At 43.7% G+C, this 12882-nt stretch overlaps 1 protein-coding gene across 2 annotated transcripts in view; it reads right to left on the reverse strand.

Annotated features, from left to right (window-relative positions):
* Positions 1–8344: 8344 nt before the first annotated feature.
* The window catches only part of rbl2 (retinoblastoma-like 2 (p130)), a 33901-nt gene continuing 29363 nt past the window's right edge, over positions 8345–12882 (reverse strand). For both annotated transcript variants that reach the window (XM_085780328.1, XM_085780327.1), the window contains exons 21-22: positions 11123–11287; positions 8345–9196 (exon numbers count right to left, since the gene is read on the reverse strand). In XM_085780328.1, coding sequence (XP_085636454.1) covers positions 9023–9196; positions 11123–11287 — 339 coding nt within the window. In that variant the 3' untranslated portion in view covers positions 8345–9022. The remainder of the gene's footprint in view (positions 9197–11122; positions 11288–12882) is intronic.

Below are 12882 nucleotides of genomic sequence, written 5' to 3' on the forward strand. Positions count from 1 at the left end.
TTCGTATTATTTTGACGTTTTAAAACGTAAGAAAGAGACGTTTTTTCTCTACTCGCTGCTCTGGCTGAGGGGATGAGAACCGTGTGGACTCAACTCAAAGCTTTTTTCTAGATTTCTGCCTCCCTTTCCTTTAACCATTTACAAAGTGCCACTGATACACATTTTAATCTTTATAGATGTTCTACAACCAATATTTAAACCCTATATAAACAGTTAATAAACAGTCCATTAATAATTAATAAACATTATTAATCATAATATAATTGCTTGTTAATGGTAAATTAAAGCAGAAGTGAGCGATCCGGTGGTTTTGGCTAATGCTGCGTTCCAGGCAGGCTTTTGAAATCGTAAATTACAGCTTCAAGTCACAACTTACGACTTTGTAGCGTTTCAGGCAACCCACTCGTGTTTCTCCGACCTGTTTTACCTGTGAAAGTCACTATAACGGCCACTCGTAACTTCTGACCCGTGAACTCGTACCAGATCAAACTGGTACCACTTCACGGTCGGAAAAATACGAGTTTCCTTGAACGCACCATAACAGTCCTCGTCGCTACGTCACCACATTCACGGCGTCCCTTGGCTGCACACACAGCCCTGCATGCTGTTCTCTCTCCTCATTGGATAAAAACTGTAGGATACGATAAATGTTTTCTCTTCGGCTCAGAGCAGAGCAGAGGGACTGACAGACCCGTGTTTCAGACCAAACACTCTATGTAAGTGATTGCTGTCGGAAGATATAACTATTTAAGACTTATATTAACACAAATATATCACTTACTTCTGCTTTAACTATTAACTTACATAAATAAACTACCTATTTGCCAACTTTAAATGATGGTTAAACATTAAAAAACTATCTATTTACCATTTATAATTGGTCTATATGCTGTTTATAAATGATGATTAAACATTAGTAAACTATCTGTTTACCATTTATAAACTATGGTTATTGTAAAGTGTTACCCACAAAAGAAAGTCAGCACTTTCTGCCGCCACATTGCAACATGACCGTGACTCAGAGGAGTTGAGGTGTGTATATAAGAAGAGAGCAGCCTCCTGTCATCACTGCACCATCAGCTGATACCTGAACAAACCTCCTCACATCTACCTGACAGGTACGACTGCTGCTGCAGGTTTCTCTTCTTTCACTGGAGCTGATGCCTCTGCTCTCTCTCTCTCTCTACATTAACCAACATCTTTTCTTTCTCCACAGAACAATCGTTGATCTTCAGCATGAAGACTGTCCTGCTCCTGGCTCTTTGCCTCTATGCTGCATCTGCAGGTCAGATCTCACACTCACACTTACACACTTGTGTGGGAGCAATGTTGCCATCTAAAAGACAGTTCACTCTCTCTTCCTCCTCTTTCTCTGTGCAACTCGGAAAGCCTGCCCAGATGGCTGGCAACGGCTCGGCTCTCGCTGCTTCGTGTTTGTCAAAGGCCCCAAGTCCTGGTGGGCTGCTAAGGTATGTCTGCTCTAACTGCTCTCTGTTGTTACATTCAGACGACCATTAATTGTACAAAGCGTCAACATCAAACACATAGCTCATATTGACTGTGTTATCTTCATCAAAGTTTACAACAGAAACGATCGTCTTCACCTAAAGCCTCTGGATAGTGATGATATGTTGGTAGTTTAGTTTAGTCTGTCACCATCAGTTCATAAGAAGAGGAGCTTTACATTCACATATAAGACAAAAGAGTCATGAAGTGAAGTGAGTTGAGATCTGTTTAGTTTAGTCCCTTTGTTCTTCCTCTGTCCATCAGGATTCCTGCAACATCATTGGAGGTCACCTGGCCTCGGTCACCAACGCCCAAGAGGAAAGATTCCTCCAGCAGAGGATAAGGTCAAATGGTGTGGGCGCCGCATGGCTGGGAGGCTTCGTCGTCCAGGTATTCATATATGAAATCCTACGAGCTCAGTCAATCCAGTGACCAAAGACCTCACTTCCTTACACTGATGTTCTTTGTCTCTCAGGGGACATGGATGTGGGTTGGCGGTGAACGTCTCTTTTTATACTAAACACAAAAGTAACTCTCAGGGTAAATTACTTACAAATTAGGAGGTATAAAATACACTACACACCGACTGGTACATCCCGCGACCCCCCACCGAGTATCCCTGCATTGACCTGCAGAAAGAGCCTAAGTCATTTTCTTAGTTTAGATTTTGCAAGTACAAGAACAACCTACAGCTTGTGTAGTACATCCCTCTACCCAGAGAGAGCGCTGCACAGCGGGACACACGGAGGATGTAATCCGTGGCAACTCGAACCTCGTTCAGGAGAGGGGACAGTGGACTGTCACGAGACATGAGTGACCCGAGTTCCGCCAGACACATCGCTCGCCTGATATGTCTGGAGCATGATGACGGAGCTCAGTGCACGGGCCGTGCTCGCCTGTGTACGGTAAATCTTCTCCAGCTGCGACGCGGAGAACCTGCAGTGCTTGGAGGGGAGCGTAGTGGGACCATCACTGTGGTTCTGGGCCGGGGCCAGGTAGGCTGCCAGGGACGCCTCCACGGGAGGGAGGTTGACCAGACCAGCCTTTTCAGCTCCATCCAGGTCCAAAACTGTCCATAGCTGGGCACCGTGGCGTTCCATGTCGAGGTGAGCTCCGTGACAAAATCAGGGAACATGGGCAGGTTGTTCTTCACCGTCGTCGGTTCAGGAGGAAGAAAAAACCCCGAGAACCGCGACGGTTTCTGAGCCGGTGGAGGAGAGGGCCAGTTCAATTCGAGTCTCTCAGCTGCACGACGGTACAGTGAGAGGAAGGACGTGTCGACCTGGTCAACCGACGACAACAGCTCCTGTTCATCCTCCGACAAACCATGCACATCCAGGCCGATGTCCAGGACGTCCTCCTCATCCTGGTAGCAGGCTAACTCGGGTAGCGGCTGGCTAGCACCCTCGGAGGGGCCCGGCTCAGACCCAGCTAACCCGCTAGCACACTCCATGTGGCCCGCCCAGTCTTCAACCGGGTCTCCGGCCAGGAGCTCCTTGTCGCCGGACTCGGACGGAGCCGAGCCTTTCCAGGGTTGAGCTCCGGAGCTGGTGACAGAAGTCACAAGACCCGGGCTCAGCCAGCACTCTCCGAGCGTGGACAATCCCCAGACAGACTGGACATGCTTCGTGGAGGGCCTTCTCGTGCAGGGAGAAGCCGCACCCCTGAGGACAGGGGCGAACAGAAGACTTTCCCTTCGCTCAATTAGGCTGCGCGCTCATATCCAGACACAACGAACCAGAACAAGCAGATGAAATCAGCGCTCCGCGGGTAGCAGCAGCTAACACCAACAGGGGCAGTTAAGCTAATTTCTAGTAGGCAGTAGCCACAACAAGACCAAGCTTGACTCGGGTTAGAGGTGTTCTTAGCGAGGTGAAGAGCGTAAGAACTGAAGGATGACTGTGGTGGAGCACGTATATGCAGGCGGGGCCTCACATACGTCACCACCACGTCGTGAATAGAGGTTACTTCAGCAGGCCACGTGGGGGCGTGATATCCCATACAATATGTGTTGTACCGAGTGAATCGACTGAAAGGGAACAGGGCTTATCTATCTATATCTATATCTATCTAATACGTATTTATGAAAGACAGATTTGATTTTTGATCATAAAAAGCCCAATAAGTTACAGACTGTCCCTTTAAAGAAACCGTGAATGTTGAACCAATCAGAGGAAGTCCTGCACCGCCAGCTCCTTCAGCGTCCGGGCCGTGACCTCTCCTCGCTCCGCGTCCCTCAGCACCCGCAGCTCGTCCTGTATCTGGGCAACGGGCCGTGGGCGTGTCTTATTCTAGACTGTGACATCATCGGTGGGCGTGTCTTATTCTAGACTGTGACATCATCGGTGGGCGTGTCTTATTCTAGACTGTGACATCATCGGTGGGCGTGTCTTATTCTAGTCTGTGACATCATCAGTGGGCGTGTCTTATTCTAGTCTGTGACATCATCAGTGGGCGTGTCTTATTCTAGTCTGTGACATCATCAGTGGGCGTGTCTTATTCTATCTAGACTGTGACATCATCAGTGGGCGTGTCTTATTCTAGTCTGTGACATCATCAGTGGGCGTGTCTTATTCTAGTCTGTGACATCATCAGTGGGCGTGTCTTATTCTATCTAGGGTGTGACATCATCAGTGGGCGTGTCTTATCCTAGTTATGTGACATCATCAGTGGGCGTGTCTTATTCTAGTCTGTGACATCATCAGTGGGCGTGTCTTATTCTATCTAGACTGTGACATCATCAGTGGGCGTGTCTTATTCTAGTCTGTGACATCATCAGTGGGCGTGTCTTATTCTAGTCTGTGACATCATCAGTGGGCGTGTCTTATTCTATCTAGGGTGTGACATCATCAGTGGGCGTGTCTTATCCTAGTTATGTGACATCATCAGTGGGCGTGTCTTATTCTAGACTGTGACATCATCAGTGGGCGTGTCTTATTCTATCTAGGGTGTGACATCATCAGTGGGCGTGTCTTATCCTAGTTATGTGACATCATCAGTGGGCGTGTCTTATTCTAGTCTGTGACATCATCAGTGGGCGTGTCTTATTCTATCTAGGGTGTGACATCATCAGTGGGCGTGTCTTATCCTAGTTATGTGACATCATCAGTGGGCGTGTCTTATTCTAGACTGTGACATCATCAGTGGGCGTGTCTTATTCTATCTAGGGTGTGACATCATCAGTGGGCGTGTCTTATCCTAGTTATGTGACATCATCAGTGGGCGTGTCTTATTCTATCTAAGCTGTGACATCATCAGTGGGCGTGTCTTATTCTAGTTGTGTGACATCATCAGTGGGCGTGTCTTATTCTAGTCTGTGACATCATCAGTGGGCGTGTCTTATTCTAGTCTGTGACATCATAGTGGGCGTGTCTTATTCTAGTCTGTGACATCATCAGTGGGCGTGTCTTATTCTAGTTCTGTGACATCATCAGTGGGCGTGTCTTATCAAGAGTACCCGTATGCAGGGACATGGGCGCCGCCATTAGCCCAGATCCATACCGGAAGTCACGACCGGAAGTTGCTCTTCTTCATGTATATCATTTCTATGTAGATAAAAAAAATAACTCAGTAACTCAATGGTCCATAATAAAATATTGTTTTCCAGCGGATATCTTAGTTACAACATGATTGAGCTATAAAATATTTTTTTGCATGGATCGTTTATTGAGTTATTGAGTTATTTAAAAAACGCTGCTAACGGCTAACAGCTAGCGCCGAACGGCCAGCGGCTAAAGGCTAACGGCTAGCGCCGCTCCTGCTGACAGCAGACCAGGAGAGAGAGAGAGAAAAAATAAATGAAATGTGGTTGGTGAGTGCTTTGGTTAGGGTTAGGCAATGAAGAAAGGAGTTGGTTAAGTTTAGTAAAAAGAGCAGGTAGAGGCTAGACAGGCCAGAGAGAGACGAAGAAGAGCAACTTCCGGTCGTGACTTCCGGTATGGATCAGCTGGGCTAATGGCGGCGCCCATGTCCCTGCACACAGGTCCCTCTCTGTCTTATTCTAGTTCTGTGACATCATCGGTGGGCGTGTCTTATTCTAGTTCTGTGACATCATCAGTGGGCGTGTCTTATTCTATCTAGACTGTGACATCATCAGTGGGCGTGTCTTATTCTATCTAGACTGTGACATCATCAGTGTGTGTGTGTGTTCTTGTTCTTATTACCTTGTGAGGACCGGCACGAGTTTTTCACCAACAGAGTGGGGACCTGTTTTATAAGTGAGGACATTTTGGCCGGTCCTCGGTCCTGAGTGTGTGTGTGTGTGTGTGTGTGTGTGTGTACCCCCCCTTGTGGTCACACACTGAAACAACAGGTCACTTTAAAAAGTTTTATTACATCTTTTTTTTGTGTGTTTTTTTTACAATCAAGAAAATCTACTAAAAGTCAAACTGTTGCTTGTAAAGAAACCAACAGGTGTCGGGTATAAAAGGCACTTTAACTTTAACTTTAACTTACATCCTCCATAAAATAACTCTCTTCTCTTTGTACAGATATTTACAGACAGACACACGGCACGACGTCATCTGCTGTTGCCACGGTGACGACGACGATGATAAAGATGATGATGATGAAGATTCAATCACTAGACATAATCCATCGGAGCCCTTTGACCGGTGTCGTCATGACGATGAAGCTCGTTAACTACAGAAACTAAACGACTGCGTTTTGTTTGTTTGTTAGTTCAGTAAAAACAGGAAGTAAAGGACAACGACAACAACAACAACAACAACAACACAACTCAGGTGACTTCCTGTGTCGGAGGAAACGGACGGAATTAAGAGACACACACACACACACACACACACACACACACACACACACACACACACACACACACACACACACACACACACACACACACACACACACACACACACACACACACACAACAACATGGAGCAGAAGACGACGTTGGATCTTCATCATCACTTCAGGGGTCCGTTTCACAAAGCAGGTTCAACAAACTCTGAGTCTAATCCTGAACTCTGAGTTGATCTACTCTGAGACAGGAAACTTTCAGAACAGGTGATAACAGTTCATTCAACTCTGAGTAACTTGACCCTGAGTTACAGGGAGATGAAAAGCCCTCATCAATGGAGCAAAGATAACATGATTCACCATGGCAACCAGCAAAAAAAAGCCTCGCCCCTCCCACTTCTCACGGTGGAGTGGCGTATGAAACGCCCCCCCCCCCCCAAAAAAAAAAGATTCTGTCGCAGCGGCAAATGGACGTGAGCTCGGATTTATTTATTTTTTTTAACCGCGGGACGATACGTGAGTATTAATCTAAAAAAAGAAATCTGGAGAGTTATTCAACATTGTGTGTTTGAGAAGGTGCAACTCCGAATGTTGTGTTTGATATGTTCAAGTTTGTCTCCATTATAACGTGACGGGGATGTGGTGTAGTCATCAATCACCTGGAAATAATCCATAAGTGGATCGATCTACTAGGAAAAAAATAAGAGAGAAAGAGAAGTGCAATTTTCTTCTGCGTGCGTGTCCGTGTCGTGTCATGTGAGGGTTGTTCAGATAAAGTGACGGTGCAGAACAACGGGAACGATCAGACTAATCCTCATGGAGAATAAAACATCCAGTTGAGGAGTTTACACGTCCTGTCAGCCGCTGCTTTCAGTCTGCAGCTTCAGATAAAAAGGAGAAACTCAGGGTTAGTTGGAGAAAACCTGCTCCCGACCAGGTTAGGTTCACGGAGTGTGTTGCCATAGTAACTGACTCTGAGCTTCAGTTACCTCTCTTTGTGAAACGGGCTGGACTTACTCCTCTTTCCCTGGTTTGAGTTACCTCCCTTTCTGAAACGGAAAACCCAGAGTTTGCCTCATTTCAGGGTGAACAGACTCAGAGTTTCACTAAAGCTGCTTTGTGAAACGGACCCCAGACCTGCAGACTTAACAACAAACTTTCTAAAGGAGGAAACTGGTTGTTTTTTTTTTAAAGGAAGTCCATTTTTACAGAACTTCAAAATAAAAGTCCTGATGTGTTGGTTTAACCTTCCTCTTGTGTTCGGGTCGGCACTGACCAGTTTTTAGGTTTTTAATGCGTTGGCCAAGAGGGCAGAGAAGAGGAGTTTCTCTGATACCGAGATTGACGTACTTGTAGGAGAAGTTGAATCAAACCAAAAAATACTGTTTGGAAAACTAAATGCTGCAGGTGTGACCAACAAAAGATAAAATGCTGCTTATGGAGAAAGTAACAGCTGCTGTTAATTCTGTTGGGTCAGAGGAAAGATCACTGAGAAATAAAAAAGCTGTCTTTTATATGAAGGTAGATTTGTGTCTTTATTCTTCAATCAAAAAATATACAGTATTTTCAATAAAAAAAACATTCACTTCAATAATAAAAAAATTTTTTTTTAATTGAAAATATATTTTTTGATTGAATAATAACGACACAAATCTACCTGAATACCTTTATAGCTTGTCACACCAATCATTCAAAATGTCTGCTAAATTACTAATTGAGAATTTTTTTAAATTAGGAAACAGGGAACATGTGTGAAGTTTGAGATTGCTGAACACTGTGACAACTCCACTGGGTTGTATTTGGAGTTTCACTGCTCTACCACTAGATTTTGTGTGTAAACTCAGCCTGGTCAGAGTTGTGCTTAAATTTACGCACGTTCCTAAGCACAAGTACAAGTTGATAAATTCCTGACCTTCTTGTTCTTCACCATGGCCCCCCGAGCACTGAGGTCTGCTAATCAGCTGCTCTTAACCACACCGAGAGCAAAACTAAAAACGAGAGGAGACAGGGCATTCTCTGTGGTGGAACAGCCTACCTCTGCATATTAGGACTGCACAAACACTCGAGCACTTTAAATCTCTTTTAAAAACTCATCTCTTTTCCTTGGCATTTTAGTTTTATATGTCTCCACTCTTGTTTTATTGTTTTATTGCATGCTTTTATTGTAGCTACATTACCTGTATCCCATCTAGTTGTATTGCCACTAGTTTTGCTTGTGTGTTTTATTGTACAGCACTTTGGACAACCTGGGTTGTATTTTTAAATGTGCTATATAAATAAATATGTATTGTATTGTATTGTATGATGCGCTCGCGTTTGCGTTGTTTGCAGCAAGTATATCACGGCCCTTAGAGTCGATTCTAACGATAAGAACTAAACTAAAAAACCAACAATCCACGGACGAGGAAGCAACAACAACGTAACAACAGAAGAGAAACTAATGAGATGATAAATAACTGTTTCTACTGTTTCTGCAGCAGGTTGAAGACTTGAACCGACCTGAACACCAGACGAAGGTTCAACCAGTTTCCTGTCGCTCTGTCATGGGAACATTATTATTATTATTACAACTTGTATAAAATACGACATCACACACTCTGAGCTCTGGAGTGTGTGTGTCAGTGTGTGTGTCAGTGTGTGTGTATGTCAGTGTGTGTGTGTGTGTCTCAGTGTGTGTGTGTGTCAGTGTGTGTGTGTGTGTCTCAGTGTGTGTGTGTGTGTCTCAGTGTGTCTCAGTGTGTGTCTCAGTGTGTGTGTGTCAGTGTGAGGAGCTGCGGTCGTTGGCGACGTCCTGCAGCCGGCGCAGCAGAGCCGAGTGGTTGTCAGGGCAACAGAGCCTCTTGGGCGACGTCTGGTCGTCCAGCGCCAGGCTGCGCTTCCTGCTGGGGGGCGTCTCCCCGGTGCGGATCATACTGTTGATCTCCTGCAGCCGCTACGGGGGGGGGGAGAGTGTGTTAGGGGTGTACAGCCAGTGCTCTATTCGGATTCAGATTCGGGAAGAAACCGGAAGTGGCCACACCGACTTCAGCCGAGCTAGCTGGCTAACTTCAGCTGTAACTCTGGGCTAACTAGACGGGAATAAAATAATTTAATGGTGCGGCTCTTCTAGACCAGTGGATATCAACCTTTTGTACATCAAGGACCCCTAAATTGACACAAATTAGACCACGGACCCCCATTGGACCAAATTTAGAAGTAAACACCAGAAATACACAAATATTTGTTCTGAGACTGAAGAACATTACTTTTTTATACTTTTATATTAGGGCCAATGGCGTGAATTTTTGGAAATATTATAGAGAAATTTCTGGAAAAAAGTGGTCCAATTTCTCCAAAAACATTTAAACATTTCTAGGAAAAAGTGGTAAAAATTCAAAAAAAAGTAAAGTAAAAAATAAAAAATTGATAGTGGAAAGTGGTAAAATTTCTCGTAAAAAATGTTCAAAATAAAAATAAAACAGTAAAAACTTTCTAGAAAAAAGTGGTGAAATTTCTAAAACAAAAAAGTTTTTAAAAAAATCTAGAAAAAGTGGTTAAAGAAAAAAAAAAACTTCAAAAAAAAAAGTGGTAACATTTCTAAAACAAAAAAGTTAACCCCACGTTGAGAACCACTGTTCTAGACTGTCCAAACGTAATCGGACTGAATGGATCAAATTCTGGTAGTGAAACGAGTCGTTTCGCGGGGTTGTGACACTCCATTGTTTTATAGCCGCTAGCTTCTTTTCCCATTATTGTCAATGAGAAAAATGCTAAGTTGTTGAACGGTGATGCTGGAAGTATCGGTGAGCACTTCCTGTCTACTGTGATGCAATGCATGCTGGGAGTTGCTGTTTCTTAGCAACCCTAACGTGAACTAGACACAAATGAAACAGGCACTCTACTGGTGTTGTGTTTCTATGGCAGCGCACCAACGTTACAGTGCATTAGCGCCACCTACTGTGTTGGAGTGTGAACCAGAATCACTGGTTATGTTGCTGCTGCTGATCCAAACGCTTCTGTTTCTTTAGGAAAAAGCTCCCAGTGGATAAACATTATGGTGAAAACAGCTTAATATGAAGTTATGACTCCAGTCTGGGACTTGTTTTGGACTCACATCACTATGACTGATGATCCTACAGCTTGAACACCTTTTTCTGAGTGTATCCAACATGATGCACTGCAAAAACTCAAAATCTTTCCAAGAATATTTGTCTTATTTCTTGTCAAAATGTCTCATTTCTAGTCAAAACTAATCTCTTTCCACTTAAAATAAGACTCATCACCTAGAAATTAACTTGTTTTTAGATAATTTTCACTTGTTTCAAACAAAGTTTCACTTGAAATAAGTAGAAAAATCAAGTTTTTTGTGCTTGTAATCAGACTATCAGATTTTTCTACTTATTTCAAGTAAAAATCTGCTTGAAAGAAGTAAAAAGTGTCTAAAAACAAGCTGCTTTTTAATGTGATGAGTCTGATTTTAAGTAGAATGAGATTTGTTTTGACTAGAAATAAGACAAATATTCTTGGAAAGATTTTGAGTTTTTGCAGTGTGTATGTATCCACCTGTTGTATATGTTCTCCAGCTATGTGAATGCATCAATATGTCCCCTATACATCATTGCATCATTTATATCATTTAGCCTACATCATTTATGTGGTATTCTTATTTTATTTCTGTTTTGCTGTGCCACTGACGCCCCACATGTAACGTGTATAAGACGTCTGAAAATGTAAAATGTTCTACTGTCAGACACCAGAGATAAAAGAAATAAAAACTTGAATTACAAAAAAAGAAAAAAAGCTCCCGAATAATGAGGAGAAACTTCGGACAGCAAAAAGCCTAAGTGTGTGTGTGTGTGTGTGTGTGTGTGTGTCTCACGTTGGGGGGGCTGCTGCAGATGTAGTAGTGGATCTTGTCCCGGGGGGTGGGGGGCGAGGGGGCGTGGCCTCCCGTCTGGTGGGGGGAGATGTAGATGGAGTGTTTACTGGACAGGAGCATCCGCCGGGGGGAGCCCATCCTGAGGGAGGGGTAGGGGGACTCCACCTGCACACACACACACACACACACACAGTCAGGCACGTGCACACATAGGGCCCAAAGGGTGCTTGAGCCCCTGCCGCACATAGATGAGACGTGACAGTGGAGCGACGTGTGTCGAATCTTGTGAGTTATAAATCCACCAACATCACTTCCTGTCGGTTCTGACAAGTCACCGTCCACTTATTCAACGAGTTTAATATGAGTCATATTTCAGAAAAGTGCTCATTTGTGTTTGTTTAGCTAACTGCTTGTTAAGAGTTAAGCCCCGCCCCCTCCTCTGTCTAACATCACCTGAATGTAGTGAACAACAACAGCAACAGGAGGAATCACTCACTCAGCTTGATTTCACTGACTATTTGAATTTGTTTCCAGATGTTGAGTTACTGGTAATTGTGACTTTGCTGTTGTAAATATTGCTGCTGTTCTGAAATATGCACAGTAGCAGTCATAGTAGTCATTCCTTGGTTTTGTGTGTGTAGCCTGTAGGCTTAGCCTACTTCTATTTTGCACTTGCACTCACATGATTTTTTTTTCTGCAATGTTAATGTGCACCCAATACCATATTAGCCTTAGCCACCAGTTCAGAAGTCATGACTCTGTTTCGGGAAGTTGGGAAATTGGTCCAGCATGTTGACTGCAGTCCTGAAGGCGTGCAGGCTTTCTCTACCGACTAAATAGTAACTGTAATTTATTTTTATTTATTTATTTTGATATTAAGGCCTGAAAAAATTGTAGATACTGCCCTTTTCTGATGTTGAGCCCCTGCCCCTCTATAGTCATGTGCACGTCCCTGCACACAGTGAACCTCTGACCCGTCTGCAGGGAAGATGGAGGACGAGGCGCCGCCGTAGCGCCGTAGCGCCGTAGCGCCGTACCAGACGTTGGTCTTTCATGTAGATTATTCACCAAATTTACTACTACTAATAATAATAATACATTTTATTTGTAAAGCACTTTTCATACAGTAATCTCAAAGTGCTAGTTAAAGGAGAATTGACCCTTTGTCAAGTCCCGCCCTCCACGGTTACTGTTGCTAGGTTGGACAAACAATGGTCACTAAGGGTTAACTCCAGTTGGAAACCATTGAAAATTAGGCAGATTTAAATTGCTTGTAAGGAAAATTTTTATTAACTTACATCAGAAAAATGGTGTCATGATAGAAGACAGACGTGGCTAAAGAACGGTTGAACGGCATTATTGACTTTTCTGAAAAGTGGTGAAAAATCATTGTTTTGGTCACGATGCTAGCTAGTAGCTAACGACACTAGCTAACGTTAGCTACTAGCTAACTCTTAATCTCCGCCGATCTCCCGTTTCTCCTCATAAAACTTCACAAAGTTCAAAAGACATTAGCAACGGTAACGTTACATTTGCTATATAACTTTGAAGGTTAAAGTAATATGTATATGTTATAAGCTAAGTATGTTTATTGATGTCTTGGGTTTGAGGAATGGGATAAAAATGACTCCAATACGTTCCAGATATCGTGAGTCTCTACTACAGGAACCTCAGGAACATTTTAACCATATTGAAAAATTATAAAGTAGTTTTTGCTGTCTACCTATCTGGTCTCATAGTGTTTCATCCCAGCGCTGTCC

This window comes from Trachurus japonicus, chromosome 6, assembly GCF_045865225.1.
Source record: "Trachurus japonicus isolate A0001 chromosome 6, Traja_1.0".
NCBI lineage: Eukaryota > Metazoa > Chordata > Actinopteri > Carangiformes > Carangidae > Trachurus > Trachurus japonicus.